This window comes from Callorhinchus milii, unplaced genomic scaffold (assembly GCF_018977255.1).
Source record: "Callorhinchus milii isolate IMCB2004 unplaced genomic scaffold, IMCB_Cmil_1.0 Scaffold6, whole genome shotgun sequence".
In the NCBI taxonomy this organism is placed as follows: domain Eukaryota; kingdom Metazoa; phylum Chordata; class Chondrichthyes; order Chimaeriformes; family Callorhinchidae; genus Callorhinchus; species Callorhinchus milii.
The window spans coordinates 8649669-8666258 of record NW_024704747.1 but is presented as its reverse complement, the minus strand read 5'-3'; the positions used below and the strand labels follow the sequence as shown (position 1 = coordinate 8666258).

At 39.7% G+C, this 16590-nt stretch overlaps 1 protein-coding gene across 1 annotated transcript in view; it reads left to right on the top strand.

Moving 5' to 3' along the window:
• Positions 1-16590, top strand: part of mgat5 (alpha-1,6-mannosylglycoprotein 6-beta-N-acetylglucosaminyltransferase) — a 49436-nt gene that overhangs the window by 27373 nt on the left and 5473 nt on the right. Inside the window, exons 12-14 of the mRNA XM_007896186.2 lie at positions 11068-11229; positions 15632-15778; positions 16341-16457. Coding sequence (XP_007894377.1) covers positions 11068-11229; positions 15632-15778; positions 16341-16457 — 426 coding nt within the window. The remainder of the gene's footprint in view (positions 1-11067; positions 11230-15631; positions 15779-16340; positions 16458-16590) is intronic.

Below are 16590 nucleotides of genomic sequence, written 5' to 3'. Positions count from 1 at the left end.
ACCCACACAGACAGAGAGAGAGCGAGACACCCACACAGACAGAGAGAGAGACACCCACACAGACACAGAGAGAGAGAGACACCCACACAGACACAGAGAGAAAGAGTCACCCACACAGACACAGAGAGAGAGAGAGTCACCCACATAGACACACAGAGAGAGAGACACCCACACACTCACAGACACACAGAGAGAGAGACACACTCACACACACAGAGAGAGCGAGAGACACCCACACAGACACAGAAAGAGACACCCTCACAGACAAGGAGAGAGAGACACACCGTCACAAACACGGAGAGAGAGAGACACCCTCGCACTCACAGACATGGAGAGAGAGATACACCCTCACAGACACGGAGAGTGAGAGAGAGACACCCTCACAGACACGGAGAGTGAGAGAGAGGCACCCACACAGACACAGAGAGTGAGAGAGAGGCACCCACACAGACATGGAGAGTGAGAGAGAGACACCCACACAGACAGAGAGAGAGAGACACAGACAGAGAGAGACACAGACAGAGAGAGAGACAGACAGAGAGAGAGAGAGAGACACCCACACAGACAGAGAGAGAGAGAGAGAGAGAGACACCCACACAGACAGAGAGAGAGAGAGAGACACCCACACAGATACAGAGAGAGAGAGTCACCCACACACTCACAGACAGAGAGAGAGAGAGACACCCACACACTCACAGACACACAGAGAGAGACACACACTCACAGACACAGAGAGAGCGAGAGACACCCACACAGACACAGAAAGAGACACCCTCACAGACACGGAGAGTGAGAGAGAGACACCCACACAGGCATGGAGAGTGAGAGAGAGACACCCACACAGACTCGGAGAGCGAGAGAGAGACACAGACACGGAGAGTGAGAGAGAGACATCCACAGACATGGAGAGTGAGAGAGAGACGCCCACCCAGACGCGGAGAGTGAGAGAGAGACACCCACACAGACACAGAGAGAGAGAGACACCCCCACAGACAGAGAGAGAGAGAGATACCCACACAGACATGGAGAGTGAGAGAGAGACACCCACAGAGACGCGGAGAGTGAGAGGGAGACACCCAAGACGCGGAGAGTGAGAGAGACACCCACACAGACACGGAGAGTGAGAGAGACACCCACACAGACACGGAGAGTGAGAGACACGGAGAGTGAGAGACACGGAGAATGAGAAAGACACGGAGAGAGAGACACCGACATGCACAGAGACACAGACACGCACAGAGAGAAAGAGAGACAGAGAGAGAGAGAGAGACACAGAGAGAGAGAGATACACCTACAGAGAAACACAGACACAGAGAGACACGTACACACTTATAGACAGAGAGAGAGAGACACCCACACACTACAGACACACAGAGAGACACACAGAGAGAGACACCCACACAGTCACAAAACACAGAAAGAGAGACACACTCACAGACCCAGAGAGAGACGTGCACACAGTCAGACACACACAGTCAAAAACACACACAAGAGACACAACAACAACAAAATGACATTTATAGAGTGCTTTTCACGTAGGGAGGACGTCCCAAAGCTCTGAACAGTCAGGTGTTGGGGCCCGAGCATGGGGGAGGGGTGCTGTAGGGGTGAGGGAAGGCAGAGAGGTGGGAGGGAGACGAAAGGCACGGTCGAAGAGACCGGGTCTTGAGACCGGCCTTGAAGGAGGCAAGCGAGCAAGCGAGGCGAAGGGACCGTGGGATGGAGTTCCAGAGTGTGGGGGCAGAAAGGCTGAAAGCCCGGCCACCGATGGTAGGGCGGGTCGGGTGGGAGACACAGAGCAGGCCGGACGGAGCCTGATGAGCGGAGGGAGCGGGCAGATTGGTAGGGAGTCAGCAGGTCAGAGAGGTGGGTGGGGGAAGGCCATGGATGGCCTTAAAGTTGAGGACGAGGATCTTGAACTCAATCCTCTGGGGGATGGGGAGCCAGTGGAGTCGGGCAAGGGTGGGAGTGATGGGATCGCGGAGCCTGGTGCGGGACAGTACACAAGCTGCAGAGTTTTGGATGATCTGCAGTTGGTGAAGGGAAGAGTTGGGAAGCCCGATGAGGAGGAAGTTTCCAGAATTGAGCCTTGATGTGACGAATGCGTGGGTGAGGGTTTTGGCAGCCTGAGGGGTGAGGCGGTGGCGGAGTCTGGCAATGTTGCAGAGTTGGTGGTAGGCAGTGCCAGTCATGGCGCGGATGTGGGGAGAAAGGACAGTTCAGAGTCAAACAAGACACTCTGGTTCCTGACTGACTTACGCAGATACACTCACATAGACACACACAGACCATCACAACAGTGGTCTCCAAGTGAAGCCCATCTAGCACTTGCCGGCACTGCACACGCGCATCCAGAGCCTCCCGCCGGCAGTGATGGTAAACAGCGTGAGCGGCCCGCTGGCCAGAAACTACATTCCTAGCAGTTTTGTAGCGGATGGGATCATTTGGCAGATTCTGCGGAAAAAAGTGCAGCCGAACTTCTGTATTGGCCCAGCTTATAAGTATACTGAAACATTCCTTAGATCTACAAAATGCAATGATGCCTTAATTTTTTCCTCAAAAATGCCAAGTTTATTTTCTGCTATCATCCACGTTTTAGTAATAATTCCAATAAGACCATCAGCAGTATGTCAACATTGTCTTTCTGTTCATAGAAAGACTATGAACAGAAAAACTTGGCATCTGTGTTCAGTGTTTCAAACTTTGATAAGAATGTTGGTTCTGTTTCATATTTAGTAAACTCTAAATTGAGCTTGTGTGTTTTTATGTACCATTGAGCCATGGCTTGTGATTTCACTAAGTTATACTAGGGCTCAGTTACACATGATGTGGCTAATAGGAATGTTCTACACCATTGACAATATGACCAAACCCCATTTATCCTCACTACATAAATTCCATGTTTTTTTAAACAAATCTGTGAGATGTACTCCAAAAATAGCAAAACTACTTTGCAGTTAAAAAAAACTGCAATGTTTTTGATGTGTGCTTTTTTTTACATAATATTTTGAAATCTGTGTATTGTTCCCCTGACAATATGACTGTCTTGAACAATTTCCATGACTCTTATCACATTTTATGCAATATATTTTTCTGTGAACAAAAAACTATTTCTAGTTTCTTGAGGGTGAGGCTGTAACGAATCTGAACGAACTGCAACACTAATATAGTAAGATGTTTTTCAGAGCTGTCTGGATTATCCATTTTTTAAAACAAAAATGCCTAATATTTTAATTCATGGAGGAAATGTTAATTATAATTATGTAAATTATTTAACTTGGTCTTGCTGTGTTGATTTAATAAGTCCTGCAACCAAAATTAAATTTGAGCAAACAATTTGTCTACAAGGCAAGCTAGTCTGTCACTCAATAGTAATTATTGTGTTTCTCCACAGTAATTACAATATATTTAAATGAATGGCTAATTACTGAAAGAGGCAGCATAAGTAAAAATAAATCAAAACCTTCTATGTACTGGAAAGCTCATTGCTTGTAGTATGCATTATAAATGCTCTTTTTTCTTCCTGTGTAATTTTTTTTGTGAGTTTGGAATCCAGTTAGAATGGACTCAGAAGTACAGTATCCCTTTTGGTGAGTTCATGCAAGTCTACAACAACAACAAAATTACATTTGTATAGTGCCCTTCACATCGAGAGGACATCTCAAGGTGCTGGACAATCAGTCTTTCGGATCTGAACTGTGAGGGTCGGGATCAGGGAAGGTGGAGGGCAGGAAATTGGCCGAAAGCACGGTCGAAGAGGAAGGTCTTGAGACAGGTCTTGAAGGAGGCAAGGGAGGGGGTGAGGCGGTGGGACTGAGGGACAGAGTTTCAGAGGGTGGGGGCAGAGTGGCTGAAGGCCCGCCCGTCAATGGTGGACCGGGTGAGGCAGGGGACTTGAAGGCCGGAGCCTGCTGAACAGAGAGAGCGGGCAAATTGGTGCGGAGTTAAGAGGTCGCAGAGCTAGGGGGAGCAAGACCACGGAGGGCTTTGAAAGTGAGGACCAGGATCTTAAACTGCATCCTCTAGGTCATGGGAAGCCAGTGGAGTCGGGTGAGGACAGGGGTGATAGGTCGTGGAGCCTGGTGCGGGAGAGGACATGGGCTGTAGAGTTTTGGATGATCTGCAGCCTATGGAGGGAGGAGTTGGGGAGGCCGACAAGCAGGGAATTTGCAATCAAGCCTGGATGTTATGAATGCGTGCATGAGGGTCTTGTCGACCTGCAATCTGAGACATTGGCGGAGCCGAGCGATGTTGCGGAGGTGGAGAAAGGCGGAGCAGGTCATTGCACGGATGTGGGGTGTGAAGGACAGTTGAGGGTCGAACAGGACGCCGAGATTCTGTATTGTCTCCATGAGATGTAGAGTGCATCCATGGAGGGAGTTGCTGTCAGCATCTGAGGTCTGGAGGTCTGCTTAACAAATGGTTCATTACTGTCAAACTAAATTGCCTCTACAGATGTATCTTAAGCAAATATTAAATAATGGATATGGGAGAGAATATGCCAAATTATAATTAATGCCAGCTGCAGAAACAAATTGGGAAAGGTTGCATAATCATCAATAATCACTAACCTGCTATGAGTAATGTTTGAGAAGATATTATGCTATGTTCAGCTACTGAGTATGTGTGCAGTTAATTATTTCTACATGCAATGAATATATCTAAATTGGATAGGCCCTTTTGGAAATTCATCTTAAACCCATCCTGCAATTTCAATGCACCTTTTTATAGGTATCATCTGATATGACCAGATGGATTAATAGTCTCAAATTAATTACTATTGGCAGTTAAAGAGAAATTTCAGAATATTAAGTTATGCTTGTGAACTGAGTCCTTCCGGAGATGTAAATTAAATGTCCATGATGGTGTTAATTATGCCTGGTCTCTTAAAAGAAGTGTGATGTAATGTGGTTTCTCATTCTATGTGGGAACCAGCAAATTGCATGTAGAAGGCTCTAGAGAAAGAAAATAAACAGCATTTAAAATGTTCTCGATGAATTTTTGCAGAAATTTGCTATCTGATTTAATAATAATTCTCGCATTTGATATAGCGCCTTATCACATCGTCGAGACATCTCAAAGTGCTTCACATAATATACTGTAAAGTGGATTAACTGTATTTTGTGGTCGAAACATGGCAGCCAATTGCACACAGCAGTGTTCCACAAATAGTGATGGATTTAGTGACTAATTTTTTTTGAGGGATTATTACCCCAGGAAATTTTAATTAAAAGTTTAATGTAGGTACACACAAAGTGCGAGAAAACGTGCATTTTTCCAAAAAAAAATTCCATTACCAAAAGTGAGAAAGCGCTTACAACTTTCCAGCTGTTTTGTACATGTATGTTACAGACTGCAAACTGAGAACAATAGATCAATATTGTGTCTCTTCTCTATGGAAAAAGTACTATTCTGTTAGCTTCTAGGATTTGTTGTTCATCTGTTATGCTGTGTTATCTGGTGCTCCTTGTGTTTCTGGCAGAATGCCATACCATAGAAAATGTTCCAATTTCTGCCAGATGTTTGATTTCTAAACAAATTGTCAATGTGCAATTATTATTAACCAGCTTGCCTTCTAATGAGATATTGAATCATTAAGTGACCTGGTGAGTTCACGATGTGGCAGTAGTTGGTTTAAAAATTGCTTTCAAGCACAGCTTGGCCAGCTGTCATCATCACAGAATGTTAGATGTTCTATAAAGTGTTTCTCGGGTAGCAAATCTAAGTTACTCATTCCTGCTTCAAATGAACCCGAGATGTTTGTCAAATACTCTTAAGGACAGCTAAAAATAAGTCTTAATCACAGGAAAATTATTTGTTTTTAAGCACATCAGCTTTCATTTTAGTAAAAATAAAATCTGATAAAAATAGCAACTTGCACTTATTTAGCATTCTTCAAGAGGGGTAGTGTCTTGGGGCCCTTAAGCTTCATATTACTTTTGTACCTGAAATAGAAGTCATAAAGGAGCTGCCATTCTTCTTCCAACAAAAAACAACTTAGGTCAGTTATAATATAATAATCCTTGCATTTGATATAGCGCTATTCACGTCTTCTAGACGTCTCAAAGCGCTTCACAGAATATACTATAAGGTGATCTCAGCAGCTGATTTGCACACAGCGGTATCCCACAAACAGCGAAGAAATTAACGTTTTTTTCTTATCTGAGAACCAGCCTATATTCTTATGTCTATTGCAAGAAGTGCCTGATTTGATTATTTCAGAAACAGCTATTTTAGATTGCGACAACTGGTGCCAAAATCTCTCTTCGTTGGCTGTCAGTATTGAAAGGCAGCAACATGGAAGTTTCCAAGTCAGCAGTGGGTTTATTTTCTGGCAGCTGGCCAGAAATTTTTTCGGAAAATTTCCCCAATGACTGGACAAGCTTTTCACAGGCCATCAATATATTAAAAAATTGCCTTTATTTATTGCTGTTGCCTTTGAAAGCAGGATAAAAAAATATCTTGGGAAATCATGAAACCTACATTATTTCAATATAGAAACTTCAGCTGGACTGTGGTACAGGGTTGATCTAACTGGATGTTTTATTTTATGAAGTGTGTTCATAGCCTTTAAGCAATTGAAAGGATGATGTGTTAAAACAGAATGCGAAATAGATGTATTTTGCTGCCAAATTCAACAAAAATTTAAATGTTTTGTGTTTTGTTTGAGAGAATTCAAATGTATTTGTTGTGGTGGATAACTGTGGCAAAGGGGCTTGGAAAAAAGAACCTCTGTACTAGCGTGGTTTTTCATTCCAATTAGTAATGCTGCATTGTTTTTTGTGGGAGAGGATCCCATCATAGCAAGGGATGGAATTTGTGTGCGGTGTGGTGCTCTTTGTTCATACAGTATTTTTGACTTGTCCTTCCCACATTCTCATGCATGTGGAGATTCTGATCATTTGGCTGCATGCCAGTTATTCCTCCTGTTTTTTGGCATCAGGAGTCTTGTGCTCTTGACACTTATGCTTTCTTAAGTGCCAAGTGTCTTGCCATTTGAGCTTTCTGTGTCATCTGGCGACATTCTGGGCATGCAGAAATCTGGCCAAAGTATAATCAAAGCACTGAAGGGATCCTGGTTGCAGATCAGAAGTGACCTTAAAAACATGCTCTTAATAATTGTAGGAAAGTTCTGTGGTAGAACAGAATGAGATATTGGGCACTTTCCTGCAGTTATGAAGAGCAGCTTGAGAAACCTCATAGTGTAAATGCTTCCTGCATACATATATAAACTCAGAAACCTCTGACTCCACTTATCAACTGGGAATTTGCAAACTTCTATCTACTTTACACCTCTGACTCACAGCCACTCAGTCAGAAATAAATGTTGCTTTATTGCACAACTTGCAGGTAGTTGCACAACTCAAATTTATTGCACAACTCGAATCATGACCTCCAAGATCCACAGAACATTTACTGATCTGTAATTGGGTAAAGATCCCAACTCTGCGCTGGAAGGATCAGCAAATTAATCAAAATCCTAGATTTTTTCCCCCTCATATCTTCATTTGGAATCAGCAACTTTCTCTACATTCATTCTTCAGTGTGAAATCAGATGAAGGTATCCACCATCTTCTTTTCCCTCTCTTTACCCTAGCTACACAACCTGTCTGTGACTATCATAGTGAGCCCAGTCATTCAAGTAGTGCAACCTGGTGAACAGAATACAATATATTACTGCAAATTGTCATCACCATCCTACTACTGTTATCCATCCAAAGGCATCTTTTAAAATGACAGAGCTTTTGGATGGATCTCGGGGTGCAAATTAATCTACTCAAACAGAAATTAAGCCCCTTTCTACCTCTTTGCCTGGTCAATGAGATCTAGGTAATCAATTATAATAATAATTGTTGCATTTGATATTATCGCATCGTCAAGATAATAATACTTGCATTTGATACAGCGCTTTTCACCTGTTCTAGACGTCTCAAAGCACTTCACAGAATATACTGTAAAGTGAATTGACTGTATATTTGTGGGCGAAACACGATACCCAATTGAGATGTCTCAAAGTGGTTCACAGAATATACTGTAAAGTAAATTGACTGTATTTTGTGGGCAAAAGTGTCATCGTGACATCCAAGCTCATTACACTGGCTAGCATATACAGCTGAGCTTGACAGTAAGAACAGCCTGCCTGGATCACTCCTGGAATAGGTTGTATCAAGGATGAACATACTTTCCCGCCTGCTCTACCAAGCCAGACACTATCAGTCAGTGTCCCTGCAGAGCAATTCTACATCATTGACTGACACATCTCCAAATTCCTTTGAGCAGCTGTAAGACCTGCCTCAGGTACTCAAAGCAACCCAACAGAAGGGAGAATCAGCATCCAGATTTTTGGCCACTGATGTTTGGTACCAATTTTATCGTGGTTAACTATCTGAATACTAAATTAACAGAATGCTGAATTTCCCAATTGGTTGGTGTTCTAATTCTTTGAACTTCTCAAAGGAAAAACTGCTTTATTTCCATACATTTATTTGTTTTGCTAGAATGTAATCCAGACAGATCATTATTAAAATCCTAAATCCGGTGTTTTTAAATCGACACATTTCACATTCTGTGTGTTTTTTTTGTAATGTGCAGATATATAGTCATGACATATACCTTTAACCCCAAAATATGTGGCAATTATATCAGTTCATTGCATCTTATCTGAAACTATACCATCAAATGTATGTTACTGATCTTATATGAAAGTTGTAGCTAGTGTTCTATGACACAAGAAAAATGTACAGTGCTAAAGGCATTTTAAGTGCATCTGTTCTTTTTATATTACTATGGTACTGTTGGTACCCATGCAGAACAGAAGAGAAAGTGGTGCACATCTAGTATCCATGGCAACATTTTTAACCATTTGCTTGGAGCTAGTGTCTCGCCAGCAACAAATGGCTCCTATCACTAAACTAGCTTTCTCAGAATGCTAACTGTTTTATTAAAGGCCTGAAAATGTTTTCTTTTGAGATTGGAAAATTGAACCTTTCCATTTATGCTTTCTAAAGTCTCAAAAAGCATAAAAAAGACAGCACGTGACCATTGGTGCTGATGTTGATGCTTTTAAATGTAGCAACCCTCTTAAGCTGCAGTGGTGACTTACCTGCTACTGCCACTCTTTGTTTTATTCCTCTACCTGCTTTTTCATGAAAATATTATATCTAATTTTTTCCTGGGCGTTGTTCACAAATCTTTTCAAATTCCACTAGGAGACACTGACTGGCTTGAGAAGACTTTTTGCTCCAGGCTGTACTCTCAATGCAGCAGTGTGGCAGTGATAGGCTGTACCATATCACTGTAGCATGGTGTGATGATGCTCCCTGTGTTGTGCACCAATGTCTGGCCTGCAGATAGTTTTAACAGGACTCTCAATTTAAAAGGAAAGATGTCCTGGGGGAGAACTTTCTATTCAAGGAACTCTCCCAGCTATAGAAGAAATTGGATTTGTGGACACATTTGGTGAGAAGTACCTGAGTCCCACTTTAGGAATTGCTAGAATCCTCGGGTGACCGTGCCTTCAGCTCCCCTCTCGACTCTCTACCCCCTCCTCGCTCCCTCCCTTCCCTCCCCTCACCCTGACCATTCTCCCCCCTGCTCGGGTCCTGACCCAACTGTACAGCGCCTTGGGACGTCCTCCCGACGTGAAAGGCGTTCAATAAATGGAATCTTGTTGTTGTTGTTGTTAACAACAATGACAACAACAATTCTACTACCCACCATGAAGTCATCAAACTTTCGCTAAATAATCTGATTAATATCTCATCTCCAACACCCCCTCCAATAAATCGTTGCTGTGTGTGTTTCAAAAATGTTGAACTAGGGTCAAATTTGGATTCTTTCTCTGTTTATTGATTGAATTCCATTGGTATTTGTTTCCTTCAAAAACTCAAGAGTTTCCAGTGATTCGCGATACCATCCTGCGTAAATGAATGCAAGTTGTTGTTGATAGTGGGGATTGTTACTATTATCAAAATCCAATCAACAAAATAGTTTTTCTGAGAATGTACTGAATCGAACTATTGTTTGAATCTGGCCTCATTCTACTTAGTCTTTTTAAAAATAAGTGGAACTTTTTTGAAATCTGGAAAGGGTATTTCAGTCCTCAAGGAGTTAAGTGAAGATCAAGAGCATTTTCAAAGATGTGAAACCTCATATTGCCAGTGGGTAAATGGATTTAAAAAAATAGATTCTGCATATTGTTTGTGAAGAGTGGGTTTGTTTGAATAGTACTTTGTTGACTGAATGAATCCCGTATATAATATACACAATCCTGATATTGATTTTCACTAATTTTAGAACATCTGAAACTATTTTTCCCATAATAACTTAGGTCAATAATGTATTCACTGAAACCAATCCTAACCTGGTAAATTTGCAATCTTGCCTTAGATATTCAGCCTTTTTATACTATCGAGATTCAGTTGGACCAATAATTAGTTTTTATATGAATTTACTGAATAAGTGGAAAACAAATCAATTGTTGTAATGGCAGTCTTCTCAGTCAAGAGATGCATTTCTAAACAAGTATAATACAAAATTAAATTTGATTAGCGCCTTTCATGTCAAGAGGATGTCCCAAGGCGAAGTACACTTGAGAAATTCGACCCAATGGTCTGTCGAATGTAGACAACCGATTCTAATCCAATCTGTGTTCACTGCTATTTTTAAAAGTCACAAAAGGTTTACCTAACTGTAAAGAGAAGAACATGTAACAATCAGAGAGCATTGAATCAAGTGTAGCTACCAAAGGTAAATTAAGATAATTTAGGATAATCATTTATTATAGCAAAAGGAAATGCTTTCTTCTTCAATTATTGATTCCAATTAGTTTTTTGTAAGAAACAGAAAAGGCATTTGTATATATAATACCCAGTAATCACACTACGCATTATATTGTGAAAAACGCTTTTGAGACGTCATCCCAATGTGAAAAGCGTAATCTGAATTGTAAGGATTATTACTAAGAAAAATGTATTTTCAAATTCAGGAGAAGGAGATGCTCCAGATTTGCATGGCCTAGTGCTGTTGAATAATGTTGTTTAGCCAATTCTCTTTTCTTCCCCATAGGATAAAACATCTTATTTGGATATAATTCACACCTACACAGAAGTCCACGGCACCGTTCATGGGACTGTTCGTGGAGCGAGCACAGCTCACATTCCCGGTTATGTGAAGAATCATGGTATCGTGAGCGGACGTGACCTACAGCTTCTACTGAGAGAAACCAAGGTAGAATACCATATTAATGTATTGTCAAGTGGCTTTTGACCCAAAGTGGAAAGGTTCACCCACATCCTGTAGTAAGTAAGTCTTTAATATTCTTACAGTGCTGTTTACTGCTGTTCTGCTTCAAAACTTGCTCCAAATACATCCATCATTGATTCTTTTTCATTTATAAAGTTATTTAGTAACTACCTGGACAGTTTGTCAATATGGACACTATCTGAATATAACCGTGAGCAGCTCATGCACTTGTGAAATTATGTGTTAAGCTTCACATTTAAAAAAAAGAAAATTGCCTTGTCAGCTTCATGATATCACTGCAAATGTTATCGACACTGAGCAGAGCTTGTTTTTCATGTTTTGAGTGTGCAAGTATGAGCAATTGCTCATACTGCTTCTCTTCCTTCCCCTTCCACCCACCCCCCAACTCAAGGGCATTAGCAAGCAGCAAGAATTGTGCTGCCCATCTGTTAAAAAATCACCTGACACTGCACCACTTGATGCAGCATAACCAGCACTATACTGGTGATCTCATGACAATGCTGATCAGGCTGCAGTCTGTGATCTGTGACCATGTTGTCTCTTTTAAATAAAAAATATTGAGTTGAATACCACACAACAGAAAACGTTAGGTATACTCTATATATACAAGTCCTTATTTTGTATCCTGGATTTGATTGCTTTGGGATTTTTGAAATGTAAATAATTTTCACAGAGCTGCCTTGATTCCTTCCAGAACTGGGGCATGTCTCATGAGTTTTCCTCTTTAATGCTTGAATTGCTCATTCTTAGCAACATTGTGTCTATTGCCATTCAATGTATTTCATGACTTAATATTATCAGTAAGTGTGCAGTTTCTATTGTATTTATGCATTCGTGCCTTCAGCCACTACACCCCAAAACTCTGGAACTCTCTCCCTCAATCCCTCCGCCTTGTCCCCTCCCTCCCCACTTTCAATTCCTGCCTAAAGATCTTCCTTTTTGACTGGGCTTGCGGTCACCACCCACCTCCCTTTGCCCCTGGCTCAAGGTCAGACTCCGCCACTGTCAAGCACTCTATCCCGTGTGAAGGGCGCTATATAAATGTAACTTGTTGTTTATTGATATGTACTCTTGGCACATAAATAAACCCAGAACATAGGTCTATTTCCATAAAAATGCTGAATGCAATGAAAAATCTAGATTTTAAAACTGAAGCAAAGTACTAAACTGCATGTCACCTTTTTGGCATTTAAACATAATTTATGAAAATTAAATTTACTCAATGTTGTGAGTAAAGCATGTTTTGGGAATATTACTCAGATTTTTATTTCAACATTTCCATAACAGAAATATAAAAAATGTTAAGGATACTAACAGAGTCATATCATTAAATTGCAAAGTAAGTTGGGTAAACTGAAATAGGAATTATGTTAATAATCTAGTCAAAATGTTTTAAAACTGAATTGTATTTAATAGGCCATCTAATTATTATGTGAGGTGATTTTATAATTAATTGAGTACAAGTTCATACAGAATGATTGAATTTCTGAAACCTGTCACTAAAGACAGGAATTATAAAGGATTCTGGAAGAATTTATTTGTTTTCAATGTCAGTTGTCGTAGAATTCAAAATGAAAAATAAATTTATCTGTTGTGACAGTATGAGGCATGCCTATAAAATTGTTACACCATAAAATGTAACTAGTATCTTATCTCAAAATGTATGGTGTGAGTAATCTATATCACACACCCATGGATTTTGCAATTGTTTCTCAAGAGAGAACTTGTACACTATTATAGTTTCGCAGGAAAAAATTGTTTGCAATGACTAATTTCTACCACACAACACATGTTCTATAATTGATGAATTGAGTGAGATTGAAAACTTGTACAGTGTATTTGTTAACTACATGGTTTGAAATTTTTGAACATGTTGATCTGATACTGTGAGAAGATATACTGCCATCTGGTGTTTCGTTGCACCGGTTGGGTGTCTGCAAGGATTTGGTATGTTCTTGTGGTTATGAAGTTATCACCAATAAATGTAATTCAACATACTTTGACCCTTCTGTAACTATTATCTCATGTTTTTGGCAATATTATTCAGAAAGGTATTTGTTATTGAATGAAACTTGGAATAGTTACTGAAAGGGAGTGTTCAGTGGAAGGGCCATGTTTATTCCATTAGTTTTTCTTTCCTCTATGGTCATTAATCCTAATTTCCACAAACAAAGTTATTGTGCAACATGTGGTGTTCTGGGTTTAATCCTTGTGTTGGCATAAATTTAACATGTCCTGTCTGATGAGCAAAACAACCTGCAAACTTCAGGTTTTAAGCATGTTTTTTAAATATTGTACTAACATCGCTAATTAAATTCTCTGCCTTTAGAAAATAATCCCAAATCTAAAATATTAGCAAGATTTATATATGATCTGGATTTTGTATAGCACCTTATTGAATCATCTCAAAGCACTTCATGAATAATTGTCAACTGTCGTGATTATTTCTGGCAAACATGGCAGCCAACTTCTCCAGGAAGGTTCCAAAAACAACCAAGAGATGAATGACCAATTAATTTTGAAGATTGTTGGCCGAACCCTTCTCTTTTTTGTGTTGTCTCTATGTTGTATTTTTTAATGTCTCACCCTAAAAGGTAGATGGAGCTCATTAGCATAATACCTCTGTCAATGAAGTGCTCCCCAAGTACAACACCTGGTCTATGAGCTCAAATCCTGAATTTACTTCTGTTTCTTTTAAAAGAACTGTTTTATCTAATGTGATTTGAAATGTTTTTAAAGTGCTGTCGATTGGTGACTTTTTTTTAAGTTGTTGAAACAGATGGATGGAAAGAAAATGAGTAAGCAACAACTTAAGTAAACATGAATATGTTCAGCAAAATTTTGATTCCTTTTTTTAGGAAATTGGGGCTGTTGAACTTCATTGTTTTTTTCCTCCTGCAGTTTGGCTTTGCTTCTTTATACATGCTGATAAATTGTCTATACTTTTTGTTTCACCATAGCTTGTCCATTAGCTGACAGCTTTTCTTATGTCACTTTGCAGGCCTGATAAATTTTATTTTGCTCATCATCAAAACATGAAAATAAACCGGTTGAACATTGCTGCTAAAACAAGATTTTATTGCTTAAAGCTGTTGAGAAAGGATCATTAATATGTATAGATTTAGGAGGAAAATATAAACCGCGTTAAAAGATCATTTTTTTGTTGCTTTTTACTCCCTTGATTTAGGTTTGTCTATCAATATATTTTTGATATTGTAGCTCCAACTTCCACTTGATGGCCAGTGATTTAATGCCAGGAAAAAGCACCCAAAGGATTTTAAAAATTCTTTTATTCTGCTCCACTAAATGGATTCTCTGTGCCAGATCGAGCAGACTTGTTTACGACTCTTTCTCTCTCCGATTTTAACAGAGTGCTTTTTAACTTGTGCTTCTTTTATTGTTAGACTTTTGGCCTTGATGCTGCACTATTTTGAACGCTGAACTGACACTAAAAAGTATAACATAAAGCGTCTGAGAGCATATTGTTGCATTTCTTTACACCAGTAGTGTGGCTGCCTAAAAAAGGTGATCCTGTACTGGCAGTAATGTGTATTGACTGCCTATAAATGCAGCTGATGAGAGACAGCTCTCAGCCCACACACAGCCGCTGCCAAAGATTTGTAGTTTCCTTTCTTTCAATATGAAATGACTAGTTGGATTGGGAACATCAAAGGTATATGATGTCAAAACCAGATGTTTTAAAATGAAAGTAGTTTTCCAGCAAGGAAGTATTTCTAAAGATGCTTTGTAGAATCTTGCATAATGATTCAATGCAGTGTGCTGTTGGGCTTCTTTAAAACTTTTTGGACTTTTTATGTGAAAAATATCGCGTTTGCAATATACTTCACATTTCAGTGCATTGTATAAAACTCAAAACATTCAACTTGTTACACCATTGTGAACCTTACTATTGCATTTGTACGTGTGTCACTGAGCGCATGCTGAGGAGGATCCTTATGGTCAATGTGCAGAAGCCAAGCCCAGCAATCTAAACCCCTATTACTGGCCACTTTCTAGTGAAAACAAATATTCTGTCATAGAAGTAGTACAATATGGTGTAAGGTGGTAAAGGGCAATACTACAATACTCAAACAAAAATCTGTGTACCACATACATATGTTAAATTATAGTTTTAAGTAATCCTTTATGGTATTATTTTTGCTTGTAGTGTTCTCTAAAAACATATGTAAGTACTGCAAATAGTCATAGAGGACTGGGTAGGGCAAAGCAGTATATAAAAGCTGTTGAATTCTCCTTTAGTATTCCATGTTGACTTCTACAGAGATAGATTTTTCAGCAAACTGAAGTCCTACTTGCTTGCTGGAACTTAAGATATCTAAGGAGGCATGACAATCTTATTTTACAGTTATTTGTTGGCCTTGGTTTTCCATATGAAGGCCCTGCTCCTTTGGAAGCTATTGCTAATGGATGTGCTTTCCTGAATCCAAGGTTCAACCCACCAAAAAGCAGTAAAAACACAGAGTTTTTCAAAGGCAAGCCAACCCTGAGAGAGGTGAGTATCTCCGGGGAATGTAAACTCAAGAATGCAACAAATATCCTATCTAAATTCCTTTCTGATTTATCTCTCGGGTTTAGTCTGTACTGCACGTTCTGTTTGAAGGAACAGTTCATAATAGAAATTCTGAAACTGACACATATTGATGAAGAGCCCAATGTTGCTGCATTTAAAGCAGCTGAAAGTTGTAGCATGGATGATATCTTCTACCAGCCTGATTGACTGATATTGTTATTACTCGATTACTGAGCTGTTTATTAAAAGACAAGTTTGCAGCAATTTTCCAGCCACAATTAATTTTGTCTATAGAAAACAAAAGATGTTTCACATCACATTGGATGAGATAATAAACCGAATGTTGCCTCACAAAGAAGGTGATGGATGTTAGCAGCACTTGCATGTAGCAAGCAATCCACAAGAAATGATGTCAGCTGCGACTTGATGACCGAAAAGTCAGCCATTGAACTTTTAATTTATAAATTAATTTTAAAGATAAATTGTAAAACTAAAATCAGTTTGTCTGCATTTCAGGTTTATTTACCATTGCATTTTATTGCAGTTGACTTCACAGCACCCATATGCAGAGTTGTACATTGGGAAACCCCATGTTTGGACTGTTAACATTGATGATCCTATAGAGGTGGAGAATGCAGTGAAGGCTATTCTTAATCAAAAGGTAAATTTAGCTCAAACCCTAATTAAATGAACAGTGTTAATTGATCTTTCACCCACAATATATACAGTCAATTCACTTTACAATATATTCTGTGAAAAGCTGATCAATTATTTACTTTAATAATAATAATAAT